The following is a 14,456-nucleotide window of genomic DNA, read 5'->3' as shown; positions in this document are numbered from 1 at the left end:
AGCTAGCTGTGGCGGTCTGATTAGGGGTTTGTATGTGCGGATCAAGTTAGCTTTCGATTTGAGACAGACTCCTTGTGTGCGTTCCGCTTTGAGCAAACCCAAGGTTCAGTCAAAGCTTGTGCAGATTTACTCGCTAAGAAAGCTCAGAGTATTCTGATTAGTCTCTCGTGTTTTTCCTTATGCTCTAATAGCAGATGCTTTGGGGGTAAATTAAAGTTTCCTACGATGATTCCTCCATAATTCTCTCTGTTTTTCGACCTTTGGCCTTTGTGCTGATAAAAAAAATGATGTGTAGTTATGGGGTGGTGGGGAGCCATTCAGTACATTGAGAGCTTAGCTCGTGTATGTTTAGCCATATATTAAAATCTCTAGTATAGAATTATGAAATAGTTTAACATGATGATGTGATTAAAGGGATAACTCCTCTTTTGGTTCCTATGCTTTGGAGTTAAAATTAAGATCGTTTATAATTTTTTTTTATATCAAAATCATCCTTAAAATTTGATTTACTTGTAAATTTACAGAAATTATTTTTTTTAATAAAAGTTACGGTGGTGTATTAGCAAAATATTGAGAATGTAGATATATTTTCTAATGGTGGGATTCAGTTTTAACATAATGAAAGGCGCGTTGACAGTGCCTCAAAAGTGTGTCAGGCAATGAAAACAGGCATGTGGGCGTGGTGAAGTGGATTAGAGGGACGTGTGGCACAGTTCTGCCAACACGCAGAGGGGCGTGTTGCCTCTGAATCTAGCCAGTCCAGCAGAGTCTTCGCTCCTTTTCAAAGAGCATGGAGCAGCACGGAAGGGGCGTGTTTCAGGTGGTCTGCATGCAGGAGACATTCCCCATTCCGATAATCAGCAACGTTCAAAGCCCTTTTATAAATCTCTGAACCATTTCTCATGCATGAATGCTTTATATGTTCATTGTGAGAGGAGAAGTTGAGAGAGTGAAGATAAGTATTTTTGTGTTGTTGTTGAATATTTCACAAGTTGATCGTGATAGAAAAAATTGAGAGGCTGAAGAAGAGTGTTAGAGTTAGGGTTGTTTGAAAAAAAAATTATATAAAAAATTATTAATTTGTAGTATTTAAAAATGGTACGTATAATTATTCAACACCTGAACATATTCCGTTTATGTAAGTTCATAAAATTTATTATTTTATGTATTTAAATTAATTTTTTTTAATTTATGTTGTTGTTAGTAATAATATATGAAAATATAATATCATTATTTTAGTGCCATCTTTTTTAGTACTATTTACGAATAATATTTTTAGTTGTCTAATATTATAATTATACATGTTTTGTTTTATATAATGTTTTAGTTATCTAATATTTTTTTGTCTAATATTTTTTATGTAGATGTATTATTTTCTCTCTTTCTTATAATGTGGTGTTTGAGAACCAAAAAAATTGAATAACGATAAATTTAAAATTAAGAGTATTTTAGTCTAAAAATTTAAAAAAAATTTAAATGTAAATTCAACTTCAAGGATGATTTTCATATAAAAAAAGATTAAGAATAATTTTCATTTTAACTCTAAAGTCTAAACTATAAGAAATAAAAATAAGTTATCTAGTGATTAAATAATTTAATATATAACATACTACACATACATTTAGTTATTATCTTTATATCTTACTTATTATTTTTATATAAAATATCATTTTTATTCCTCACACCATTTATGTTATATGTATAAGAATATTGAACAACAAAAGATGAACATGTATATTAATTTAAATAAAAATGGTTAGATGAATTAGTATTGTATAGAGAAAGTTAGAATAAAATTTATTCTTTTTAAGAGAGATGATAAATTTTTATCTTAAATGATTTGAATATACGAAGAGAAAATTATTATAATATTTTAGTAGATTAGTGAATCAAAAACAAATTCACAAGAGGTCAATTGATCTCAAATAATTTGTATCTGAGCAACAAAATCAAAAACTGCTTAGCCACGTAAAGCTATGAAATTCCTTTAACAATTGGTACTGGTGAGAGAGAATGCTTTGTCAAATGATTTCATACCTCTTTAGCAATTTCAAAACCCCTGAACTGCAAGTGAATACTCAAAGTAGAAGTGTCGCGAAATATCACCAGTCACATAGCGCCATAATTTTCGCCTTTCAAAAAGCATAGCTTCAATCTAATTAGCATAGTTCGAGCCATTAAGAATAATAGGAATAAGTTGAAAAATATCCGATTTTCATAATAGTAGAAACAAAGATGAAGAAGAAAAAAACTGCAAATTCGGGACAGAAAATGAAAAAATAGAGGAAAAAATCAGAAAGAGTTCACCAAAAAATCTTAGAAAGGGTTCTACTGCTAAGTCAACAGCCATGTCAGTAGAAAAGACCACGTGGCAACGTGTGATAGGAGAAAAAAAATGTGTTAGCGCTGATGCGGAGAGCGAGGTGACACGCGGATCGGTAGACAGGCCGGGTCAGTTTTGATGTGGGCTGAAGCGGATCCGTGGGCATTTTGACTTTGACACATAGCGTTCTGTGGTGCCGTTGATCCTAAGCGTGGATCCAACTGTGCTGGAGGCGTTTGGAGATACGAGAACCTGACACTGATTTTTAGGCGGCGCGTTTAGCGGCTACTGACGGTTGGAATCGTGACGACGAGACGTGCACGATAGTAACAAACAAAAGCGTCGGGATAGGATCGAGAAATGAGGGTAAAAAATACTTCCGGAAGAGAAAACAAAGAGACTTAGAGAACGAATTTTCATAGAAAAAAAGAAATGCTCTTGATACGATGTTATAAACAAGAGAGTAATCTGAAAAATATATTATTGAATATATATTCAAAGGTCAAATGTACAAGAATATATATAGGTGTTAGAAAAATCAAAACAATAAAAGTATATAATTCTATAATTAATATACAGATATATTATATAAATCTATAACAATATATAGAAAGAATAGGAGAGTTTGGTGTCCAATTTCTGTTTTTCCATCTTAACTCTATTAATAAATAGTGATTAATATAACTGTTATCTTAAAATTTGGTCAAAAATGTAATTATCAATTAATTATTTTTTTCATTCTTGGTACAGTTATCTTTTTATTTTACACATAACTTTTATCCATGTTGTCTTCTTCCTTATTCTATGGAGTATATGTAGTACTTTCTCTCCGTTTTTATTTTACTTAATGAAAAAATAATGATAAATATATGTATAAAAAATCATAAAAAATAATGAAAATAAAAATTAAAAATTAAAAAAAATAAAACAAAAGATGATTTAAGATATTGAATATAAAATTAAAAGAAAAAAAATTTAGCAATTAAAATTATGTGAGAAAAATAATTCTTTAAATTTAAATTTTTATATCTGTTTCAAATTAAATAAGATTAAAAAAATAAATAAATTTACAAATATTTATAAATTTTTATTTTGATTGTTACATATAATAACAACGTAATGATTTTAGTATTATACTTAAATTAATTTAAATTTTATTATTCTATATATTAAAAAATTAAATAACTTATAAAATTTTTATTTTTTTTATTTATTAATAATTTATTATTTATTAAAATTTTTTTATCTCAAATTTATAATTTAAAAACATAAAAATTAATTTCCTAAAAGTATTAGAAAAAAAAAACAATATAGAATTTACTATTTTGTTTTGAAATTAAATAAAATTTTAAAAAAATCTTAAAAATTTTATTATTTAGAGACATAGAAGTTGATATATTATATCTAGAGAAAAATTAAGAATTAACGTTGAAAAAATAATTCTGTGAAAAAATAATTCTTTGCATAAATAATTCATATTTAACGTTGAAAAACATATTCTGGGAGTAGTGTGTTATTTCATGTGTCATTTTTACCATGATAGTCGTATTTAATTGTTTATCATTTGTTTGTCACAGAACCTCAGGTTTCAAGCTCTGTGTCAAGTTAATAAATATTTTAATCCTCTTATGTTGCATTTGGTTTTTTATTTAAAGGATCGAGCTAATGAGATATACAAGCGGGTTGAAGATCAGAAGTCTAGTAGATGAAGAAATCAGGATGCATTATTGGTAATGAATAATCAAGCTGTCAAAGCTGCCAAACCTTTGAAGAACCTTTTGCAGCCCTTAAAATGTAGAGCAGAAGAGAGCATAAAGGCCATATTTACAATTACATCTTAGATGCTATGGGAGCATTCTGATGGACATAAATGATCCAATCATTTTAAATTACCAGCAACTCAAATTTTATGTTGCTGAACATTCAGCAAAGGGAATACTTTGCTTTTCATCTGTAAAAGGGTTAAAGTTGAAGCATACACAGCTTGGGACAAGAGAGAAACTGTGTCTAGGTTCCTTAATAAGTGAATATAGTACTTTTTTAATTTAGTTCGTTATCAATATACTTAAATGAATTGTAGCCTTCGTTTAACTGTGGCTAACTGAACAGTTTTAATATGTTAAGATCATCACAGCTAAGTTATACTATTCGTACATGAATATAATATTTAAAAAGAAAGATAGAATAGTAAATAAAAAATCCATTATTTATATAGATAAACAAAAGAAACGTATAATATCAATTTAATTTTAAACTTCTACATAATAACAAATAAGATTAACACCTTCTCGTAAATACGACAAAAGATTGAACAAATACACATCTGTGTGTGGCATGTCACCAAAGAGAATAAGCACTTCATTCTCATTTGCCATTCTACTAAACCAAGTCAAATAAGTAGCCAAGCCAGGATCAATTAGGCTCTTTGAGTAAATAGAACTACCACAGTGATCTGAATGGTGGAACTTCTTCTGAAGTGGTTCTAATCTCCAAAGTTAGAGGCACAAAGACAAAGACATACTCAAGTCACAAATACGAGAAAAAGCAGATCAGGCTAATGCAAGGAGTTAGGATACTCGAACTACTTCTTTTTTCTTTTTCTTTAAATTAAAAAAAAAAAAGTGTTCCCTTCCATGAACCAAAACAGACAGAGAAGGCCACTTCATTACTGTTTAGGAGTATATACACCTAAATGAACAATTTTCTAGCCTAATAAGAACAAATTTCCAATCCACAAATCTATGTAACTACAAAACGTAGTATTTTTGGAATTCTACAAAATGTAGTGCAAACAGGGATGGTCTCGCAGATTCAATTCATAGAATAAACAAACAATGCAAAAGTAATTCAATTCGCAGATTTCTACAGCTAGATAAATGCAACCAGGGATGATTTAAATTGATTCTAATTATATCCTAACAATATCTCATTAATTCAAAATTTAATTTTTAAAATTAAAATGAATTTTCCTTTTTTTACTTTACGTTGTTGAAAAAAAAAAAAACGTTTCTATCTTTTCTCAAATTCAAAAGTTAGTTTGCTCAGCTCCCTATCCTAATTGAAAGTGAGATATATATAAACAGTAACACACTCGTGAAATATTGAAAATGAAGTGAAGAACAATCATGAGTGACAACAAAGAGTTAATCTCTTCTTTAGCGGAAACAATTGAAGGAAACGATTACTTACTCACTCAAATCCTTATTCGTGTGCCTCTCAGAGATATCATAACCTTCAAATGTGTCTCCAAGCGATTGGATTAAGAGAAGACTGACTCTGAACTTGGTAATCTGGAGATCATTAAGCAAGTTGGGAATTGCCTTGAGTTTTGGGTTTCTGAAAGGATAAATAAAATTAAGTTATGATAATAGAGAGTTAGAATATGATTTAAGATTACTAGACCTGCTCACATTTTCATATAACATGAAACAGTTTATAAGGGTCAAACAGTTTCGTACTGAAACATTGTTTCACTCTCATAAAAGAACTCTATTTTCTCAAAGGAAGAAAACAGGGGAGATCCACATCAATTACAAAACTTTTCTCTCTATTTTCTCAAGAAATGAACATTTAATTGTAAAAAACTTGCCAATACTTAAGCTTACATCATAATGAGTTCTTAATACATGGAACAATATTGGTGAAATGCATGTGTAAGTGTTGTACAATGTTGCAACCTGAGGTAGCAACATATGATTCTTTGATATTACGAGATCAAACCAAACAAAACGCGTACTCCACACCCACACACACATGCATCACATTGTCATTGAGTATCTAATTCGTTATCAAATATTATTTAATTATTATATATCGCAGCAAATGATAAAGAGACCTTTTCCTGAATAAAATATGGCCTCTAGCCCTCATGGTTTTCAACAAATACTAAAGAATACCTCAGCCAAAGCCCGAATCTTCATCTTGATTCCAAAAACCCAAGAAATTTACCAAGTTACAGATACCTATCTGAGATAATAAGCAAAGACTTATAATTGCCATTGGAGAATGGCACCAAGAGGCATACAAAGAAACATATAGATCCTTCCCAGCAGGATTTACCAGTGATTGCTTCAAAAGATCTCGGATCCCAGATAGTTCCAATGATATAAGTAACATCAATTTCAGAGCCTGAAAATTTTGTTACAAAAGAGGGGGGGATATTAAAATCCATATCAATACCACTCTACTACACAGGATTGGCTAAAGGCCTATTAAGTATTGTACACAAAATATTAAAATGCATATCAATGTGAATCAGTATACTTTCTATAGGTCTGCTCAAAAGAGAAAAAACAGAACCATGGCCGACCCGGGTGACCAGTTCAGAGATACTTTTCAAGCCGCAAGCAGGACTTGTACCAGATCAGACTCCAACCGAACCATGAGAACCTGTTTAAAATTCCCAAAGGGAAAATGAAATACATCAATTAACAACACAGCCTCAATATTAGTAACATAAACATAGCATTATGTGAATATCTATGATCATCAAACAAGCATCTCATGACTTTAACTGACCTGGCACTCTCGATCCTCTAGATACTCCTCAACAATGACCCTACAACCAGCATTGAATCTACAGCTTCATATGCCTCTTCCAGTGACATGGCAACAGTAACTCCTTTTCCAGCAGCCAGTCCATCTGCTTTGATAACTTCTTGAATATATTGTTTTGCAACAGATGGAATTAATCCAGGATTAATAAGAAATAACACATCCAAAAACCAACAGAATACAGGTTTGAGTAATCCTCTTAGAATTAGAATGTTCCGAGATTCAATGAGACTACTTATTAGAAACAATGCATGAAAAATTCATGCACAAAGAAGCAGAAATATTCCAATAGAATAAGGATCAATTACTCATCTGATCAATGAGAAAACAGACCTTAGCAGTTTGACTCCATCAATCACTAATCGTTCTCTGCCACAACTAAAAAGCAATATTAATGTCTGCTTATAATAATCTTGAAGCTTAAACTAGACATTGCAAATAAGACAATGAAATGAAGAATAAAATTACCCTTCAACATGCTCTAATTAAGATAGAAAGAATCCAACACTGGATATATCCAATGAATCTCAATATCAATCTAAGATAGAAAACTCAAACTTTGAACGTGGGAAATATGATACTGACGAGGAAAATAAATTCCACATGGCTTGTTATTTGTTTATATTTTAAACGTATCGATACGTATGAATTTATCATCGTACCAAAGAAAACACCTTAAAAGGGGAGAGGGATAGTTAAAATTTCCAATAATAGAGTTAAAAGAATTTTTTTTTTTAACTTGATTTGGGGTGATTTTTTTTTTAATCCTTTGTAACCTACAAATTGTACAAATTTTTTATTATCTAGCAAAACCATATAAATAATAATAATGGATCTAAATTGATTCTAATTATACCCTAAAAAATATTTCATTAATTCAAAATTTAATTTTAAAATTAAAATAAATTTTCCTTTTTTACTCTAGGTTGTTAAAAAAAAAGGTTCTTTCCTATCTTTTCTCAAATTCAAAAGTTATCTTGCTTCGCTCCCTATCCTAATTGAAAGAGAGATATATATCAACAGTAACACACTCGTAAAAGATTGAAAGCAAAGTGAAGAACAACCATGAGTGACAACAAAAAATTAATCTCTTCATTAGCGAAAACAATTGAAAGAAACGATTACTTACTCACTCAAATCCTTATTCGTGTGCCTCTCAGAGATATCATAACCTTCAAATGTGTCTCCAAGCGGTGGCTCTCTCTCATCTCCAATCCTTTCTTCAGCCGCTGCCATGCCACTGTAAAACAAAGAGTTTCCGGTTTGTTCTTAGATCTCGCCCCTGATACTGAATTGTATCAAGAAGTGAAATTTTTCTACTTAGACAAGAAAACCTACCGCTCATCTTTTTCATCATTCTTCTCCAAAAACCCCGATCTACGTTCTTCACTGATAACACAATCTTGCAACGGCTTGATGCTGCTTGAATCGAAAGACGCCGTGTTTATCTATAACCCTACCACCGAAGACAAGAAAACCTTGCCCTCTTGCTTTCCATGGTTTGATTCATTAAATTTGCATTACTCTCTAGCTTTTGATCCCATGCATTTTCTCGGTTATAAGGTTATCTGCATTTTTGATGGTGTGAATTCAAAGAATGAATGCTTCGAAACCATGATTTACTCTTCGAAATCCGGTGTGTGGAAGCGCGGGTGTTCCTTCCCGCCTACCTTCTCCGTTGATTTCCATAGGGCGACCTATTTCAAGGACTCAATTTATTGGATCGGAAGCAAAACGACACTGCGTTTTGATCTGAAGGAAGAGTGCATGAAGGATGACATACCTCCGTTGCCGCCGCAACCTTGTCATTATGGATACGTTCTTGCGCCTGCATGCGGTTACATGAATTTGACTGGATTTGAATCTAGTGAGTTTTCTGTATGCGTCTTTCGGTTGAAGGAAGATTATTCTTCACCAAGGTGGGTTCACATGCACAGCATTGATCTTCGACCTTTAATTTATCAAACTGCTCTTGATAGAATTGAAAGCCCTTATACTTATAGAAGCGGCGACTTATCCTCTGTAAGGTACGGACGCCTTTACAGTATAATACATCTCATTGAAGATAATGAGGATGACATGAGTTTGTTGATACACCTACCCGATAAAGTTGTTGTTCTGCGGTTAAAGGATAGAACCTATTACTGTGTGTGGGACGTACCAATGGACAGATGGTATAGAATATTCCCATCGGTTTGGGGTTGGTCTAGAGCCTTTGAGTACAGGGAGAGCTTAGCTAGTGTTTAGAAATTAGTCAAATTACCAATTAGAAGTTAAAATAAGGGTATCATTTATGTTTTTTTATAGTATATATTGTATTTTATATAATATCCTATCTAATTCATATATATATATATATATATATATTTAATTTAATATTTTTTATATGAACATTTTTTAAATTAATTATTTTTGACTGAGGTGCAAATTAATTAATTTTAAAATAAAAATAATAATTAATATGCAACTGACTTTCGTTAGCGATTTTGTAATCGGATTGATAGAGTTCTAGTAAGATTGGAGTGGTTGGAGATGTTTCGACGAATATACAGTTAGGAGTATAAAATTAGGAAGGAGAAACGCCAAAAATGGTTGATGAGTTTTTTGCTTTAAATATATATATAAATAAAATAAAAAATAATTATTTTGAGAAGAAAAATAAATGTATATATAATTATTTAATTATATAAAAATATTTAGATAAATTAGGATGTGTTTAGTTTAGCATTAGAAAGAAGAGAAACAAGTTTGAATGCATTGAATGCTTCCTCTTTTTGTTTGAATTTTTTTTCTCTAAACGCCAACATAGTGATAGTTATTGAATTTATTTTTTTTTATCGATTCTACCCTTTATTTCCTTGTTGGTAGTTTTTTTAGTATTCAAATATTTTAAATATATAATTATATTTTTTTATTAAATTTTTATTTTTGATTTTGTATAAAAAATTTATTTTTTTATTCCGTTAAAATTTGTAAGTGTAATTTTTGTATATTAATTTATTATTATAATTTTGTTATAATATAAATTATTAATCCCATTAAAAAGATCAAAGTTAGAAAAATTTTAGTTTTTAAAATTTAAATTAATCTTAATTATAAATATATATCTAAAAGATAGAAATATGTTTTAATTAAAAAATAATTAAATAATATTAAAGACTGATAAAGACTGAATTTTGTCGTACAAGTTGCATTTTTTTTAGATTATAGATTTAGTTTGTAAATTTATTTTTTCGTTGAAATATTTCTTTTTATTTACTTTAAAAACTATTTTCTAATTTATATTTTAATTATTATAAAGTTACTCTTTTATTAATAAATTAGGATTATATAATTAAGAGGCAGAGTTAATACTTTAAGTTTTAGAGTGTAAATTTAATTTGTAAATAGCTTTTATTCTTTATGATTTGTAAAATATTTTTGCTATTAAAGAAACTAATATTGCTTTTATTTGTTTTAACAATATTTTTATAAATTATAATATAATTTTTTATAACTTTATTACGTGTAATGCACTTTAACATGTCTGTGCAATTCAACAAGCAACAGAACAGAACAGAACAAGACGCGCATAATTCAGATCTAACTCTTCCATCGTTCTCACAATTATGCACTCTTCAATCCCAATTCCCATTGTACGGATCCATTTCTTCGATTCCTACCGCATCTAACACGTTGTTTCATTCCTTTGATTTTAGTTGCCTTGTTTTCAATGCTGATGTTATAATCTTGTTCCTTTTTTTTTTCAGATTGATTAATACTAGTATATAGTAACAACAATAATAATAATAAGGCTAAGAAGAATAATAAATTATTGTTATTATTGTTGTTGTGGTGGTGGTGGCGAGTAACTGAATCGGGAAGAGATGTCTCGGAGGCCGGTGAATCCTTCGAGAAGGTTCGGAGACAGTGGCGGTGGATTGTTCTCAAGTTCGAAATCGAGGTCCTCGTCAATTTTGCCTATTGGCCTCGTAGTCTTGGTGACTTTCTTTCTTTCATTCATTCATTCTTCTTCTTTTTCAAGTTTCACATTGCAATTGTTGGATTTATACATTTTCGGCTTACTTTGATAGAGAGTTTATCTAAACCAGCTAAGATTTGGTATAGTGATAGAGTATAGTGCACCACAAATTAAAGTAGCTAAATGCGGTTTGAATCTTAAAGTAGCTAAATTACTTTTGATGCCGACAATGCTTGATTAGGATTGCATCTGATAGATTTGGATATATAGATTACAATATTATAATTATAAGATATAATATATTTGCAGAGATGCCTTTGATAGATTTTCTTTGTGTTCAGTTTAGATTTTCAGTACTCTGTGTGTTTGGTGAGGTTCTGATTCTGGCTTTGATTTTTTGCTATTTTTTATAGGGTGGTCTGTTTTTCATTGTCTATATGCATAAGGGATCAGGTTTGTTTTTATCTGTTATTGTTCTCATTTTGTTGCTGTGATGAACTTTTTGTTTTCTGTATATTACAAGCAACAGAGCTTATTAATTTTTGGTTATGAATATATTATAGGTGGATCTGGTGGTCACTTAGATTCTGTTAGCAGGATTGAAGGTAATTTTCAATTTTAATTTCCTTGTCCTCTTGGTTATGATTTGTTCACTTTCAAGTTATTTACCATTTAATATAGTATTGTGGTTTTTAACTTGCTTTGATTTCATTATTCCGCTGCATTTTACTTTACTTTTGTATTGATTATGAGTCATGGTTTACATGGAAAGCTACTTCCTAGTTAAGGAACCCCATAATGTCATGCTAGTGGGGAAGTTTTGTAACTCCCTTGATGGATTTCCAACTCTTAAGAAGTCTTAATTAGCGATGAAAGATTAATTGCCTGTGATTACTTTCTCCTTGATGATAATCTGAAGTTGAACATCGGCTTGCTGCATTATGTGCAATTTTTGGCCTCCAGTACTTCATCGAGTTATATGAAGAAGGGTTATTGAACACTCTGTAGTTTGGGGTTGGTTGTTACTGTGAATTATGGTACTTCAATAAATCATAATCTATACTAAGGTGCCGTGTTAGAACTTAAGATGCTTATCTCACTTTGGGTCTTGGTTACATTGTTCTCTAGATGGATTTCATTTTCTGCCATCCTTCACTTTATAAATAGCTCGTGCACATTGTTTTGAATTGAACAATAAATATAGCATTGCATCTTGTAAGTTTGGACGTTTTGTGGCAAGGGAGAGGGAACAATCCAAGGGGAAAAGGAAGGAAAATGAGTGACAGATTATTGCAACTTTCCTTCCCATAGTTTGACAAAATCCTCATACATGGAGGACCTTTGAATTTTGTATATTTTATTTAATGATGGTACGGGTTGGATATCACATGTTCGTCCTTCATTTATAGACATCCAAACAACCTTTTCCTTCCTTCCTTTTCCTTCATCCTAATGCCTGTAAAAGCAACGACTATGTAGTGTTCCATATCATCAATATTTTGTTCATTTGAATTGGCACAATTGACCAGCTTTATCTATCGGTAATTAGCTTGCCATCTATGTAATGTCAAAATAATATTCATAAATTCCAAATGCAGGTGATTATTTGTGCAGTGGAGAGGTCCAACAAGCCATTCCTATTTTACAGAAAGCATATGGAGATAGCATGCATAAAGTTTTGCATGTTGGACCTGATAGTTGTTTTGTGGTCTCCAAATTGTTAAGGCAGGAGGAAACTGAAGCTTGGGGAATTGAACCGTACGATATAGAGGATGCCGATAGTAATTGCAAAGCACTTATCCGTAGAGGCAGTGTGCGTGTGGCAGATATCAAGTTTCCTCTTCCATACAGGCCAAAATCTTTCTCACTTGTAGTCGTTTCAGATGCTCTGGATTACTTATCTCCCAGATACCTCAATAAAACACTTCCTGATTTGGCAAGGGTATCAGCAGATGGTATAGCGATATTTACTGGTAAGAGCATATTATAGAATCTTTGAGTTATTGATGATTCCTTCCATCAATGTAATAACCCTTTAAAACCTGCACTAAATAGAGAAGATTTATAGTTATAACCTGACATTGGGAAGTGAAGGTAGGGCATGCATTTCCAGAATTCTTGTTCAGTTTTTGATGTTGCTCAATAGTATCAATTGATTCATATTGCTGAGCTTGCCTAAGATCAAGAGCGGTATTGGTTTTTAAGAGCAGAAGTGTTTTTCATGTGAACTATACACTTAAAAATCTGTTTCCATTATGACTTAAAGCATATCATATATAATCTCTTTGATGGTAAATTCTAAACAGTTGCTAAGAGTGATGATTCGTTGTTGACTGGATTCTTGATCTAGTATTCTCTTGATGTAGGCTTTCCGACTCAACAAAAGGCCAAGGTTGCAGATGTTTCTAAGTTTGGAAGAGCGGTAAGTGGATTTTACATGAAGAGTAATAACAATCATATATTTTTATTTTCCCTTTTCTAACCATTTCTTCAATGTCAATTACTGAGCTTGTATGAATTAGAAGGTCCTTAATAATAGACCCTCGGTCTTTATGAAGCAAGGGATATTATCAGCTTCATCTACATCTTATTTATTAAAAATTAATAGGCACTTTGTGACTAGTGATGTATACTTTTTAATATTTTTAAAGTTAAAGTATGCCTATTTATTTTTAAAAAGATGTTAATTTAAAAGATAAGGTGAAAATTTGCAAGAGTAGTTAATTTTAAGCAAAGGCTTTATTTTTAACTGAAATATGTTGTGCATTTTTGTTTGGGTTTTAAAAGCCAGATAAGGGTATTCATATAAATATGAATTTGTGACCTAGTAACAGATTTTTTGCCTCATGTCATTTTCTTTAGTATTGAATATTCATAAATTAAGTGTAACAAAATATCTCTTTCTTGTAGGCCAAGATGAGAAGCTCATCCTGGTGGACCAAGTTTTTCGCTCAGATTAACTTAGAAGAGAATGAATCTGCTTCTAAGAAGTTTGAACAAGCTTCAACAAAGGGCTCATATGAACCAAAATGCCAGATATTCCACCTAAAGTCCCTCCCTTGATTCCTGGATATGATTACATTTGTAGCATTGCAGCTCCTGATAGCTGCATCTCGCTTCATTTTTCGTCGGAAACACACTACTTCTATAAAGGTAATTTAATTCTTTGAACCATAGATGATGGTGTACCACTTATGTTTGTTTCCTGTAATAGCTTTATTCTTTAAAATGGCATTTAGCTAAGTTATCAGTTGAATTAGGTGAGCTGTAAGGAAAGTGGCGTTGATTTTTGTATTTAAAGTTATAAGTTTCTTTTTTTCCCCCTTGAGATATAAATTAAATCTCATTATATTTGTCTGAATAATCTAGCAAAAGAAAGGATTTTCTTCAGTTTACCTTCTCTGCACCATTGCTGTTTATAAAATGTTGAATAATCAGATCTTGGTATTTGTGGCTTTTAGCATCTCACTTCAGTGTAGATTACACACAGGTTGGTGCAATAGATTAGATTGGGAATTCATTTGAAGAGATAGTTCTCTTCATTTTTCTTTTTTAAAGGGGAAAAAAAAAGATTAAGTAGCGCTATCATGGGCTTGAATTCATGATTAATGGTACTTT

At 31.1% G+C, this 14,456-nt stretch overlaps 1 protein-coding gene and 1 long non-coding RNA gene across 9 annotated transcripts; one reads left to right on the top strand and one right to left on the bottom strand.

Annotated features, from left to right (window-relative positions):
• Positions 1–4,583: 4,583 nt before the first annotated feature.
• Positions 4,584–9,040, bottom strand: LOC148563125 (uncharacterized). Of its 8 annotated transcripts, none has more exons than XR_015885758.1 (7): positions 8,661–9,040; positions 8,216–8,574; positions 8,007–8,117; positions 6,842–7,246; positions 6,587–6,712; positions 5,513–6,451; positions 4,584–4,810 (listed from the first exon to the last, which is right to left on the bottom strand). It is a non-coding gene; the product is annotated as an uncharacterized LOC148563125 (long non-coding RNA). The 8 variants fall into 8 exon arrangements; XR_015885755.1 differs by having other exon boundaries at positions 4,584–4,805; XR_015885753.1 differs by having other exon boundaries at positions 4,584–5,659; positions 6,220–6,451.
• A 1,350-nt stretch (positions 9,041–10,390) lies between these two features.
• On the top strand, positions 10,391–14,233 carry LOC107605569 (putative pectin methylesterase CGR2). The gene is made up of 7 exons (XM_088491495.1): positions 10,391–10,512; positions 10,627–10,857; positions 11,252–11,291; positions 11,402–11,443; positions 12,437–12,811; positions 13,205–13,260; positions 13,749–14,233. Exons 2-7 carry the CDS (start codon positions 10,744–10,746, stop codon positions 13,899–13,901), a joined length of 780 nt encoding a protein of 259 aa, XP_088347621.1. The 5' UTR covers positions 10,391–10,512; positions 10,627–10,743; the 3' UTR covers positions 13,902–14,233.
• Positions 14,234–14,456: the final 223 nt, after the last annotated feature.

Source organism: Arachis ipaensis, chromosome B6 (genome assembly GCF_059453495.1).
Source record: "Arachis ipaensis isolate K30076 ecotype BB chromosome B6, ASM5945349v1, whole genome shotgun sequence".
NCBI classification, from domain to species: Eukaryota; Viridiplantae; Streptophyta; class Magnoliopsida; order Fabales; family Fabaceae; genus Arachis; species Arachis ipaensis.
Note: the sequence above shows the minus strand (reverse complement) of the source record. Positions and strands in the feature narration are given on the sequence as shown.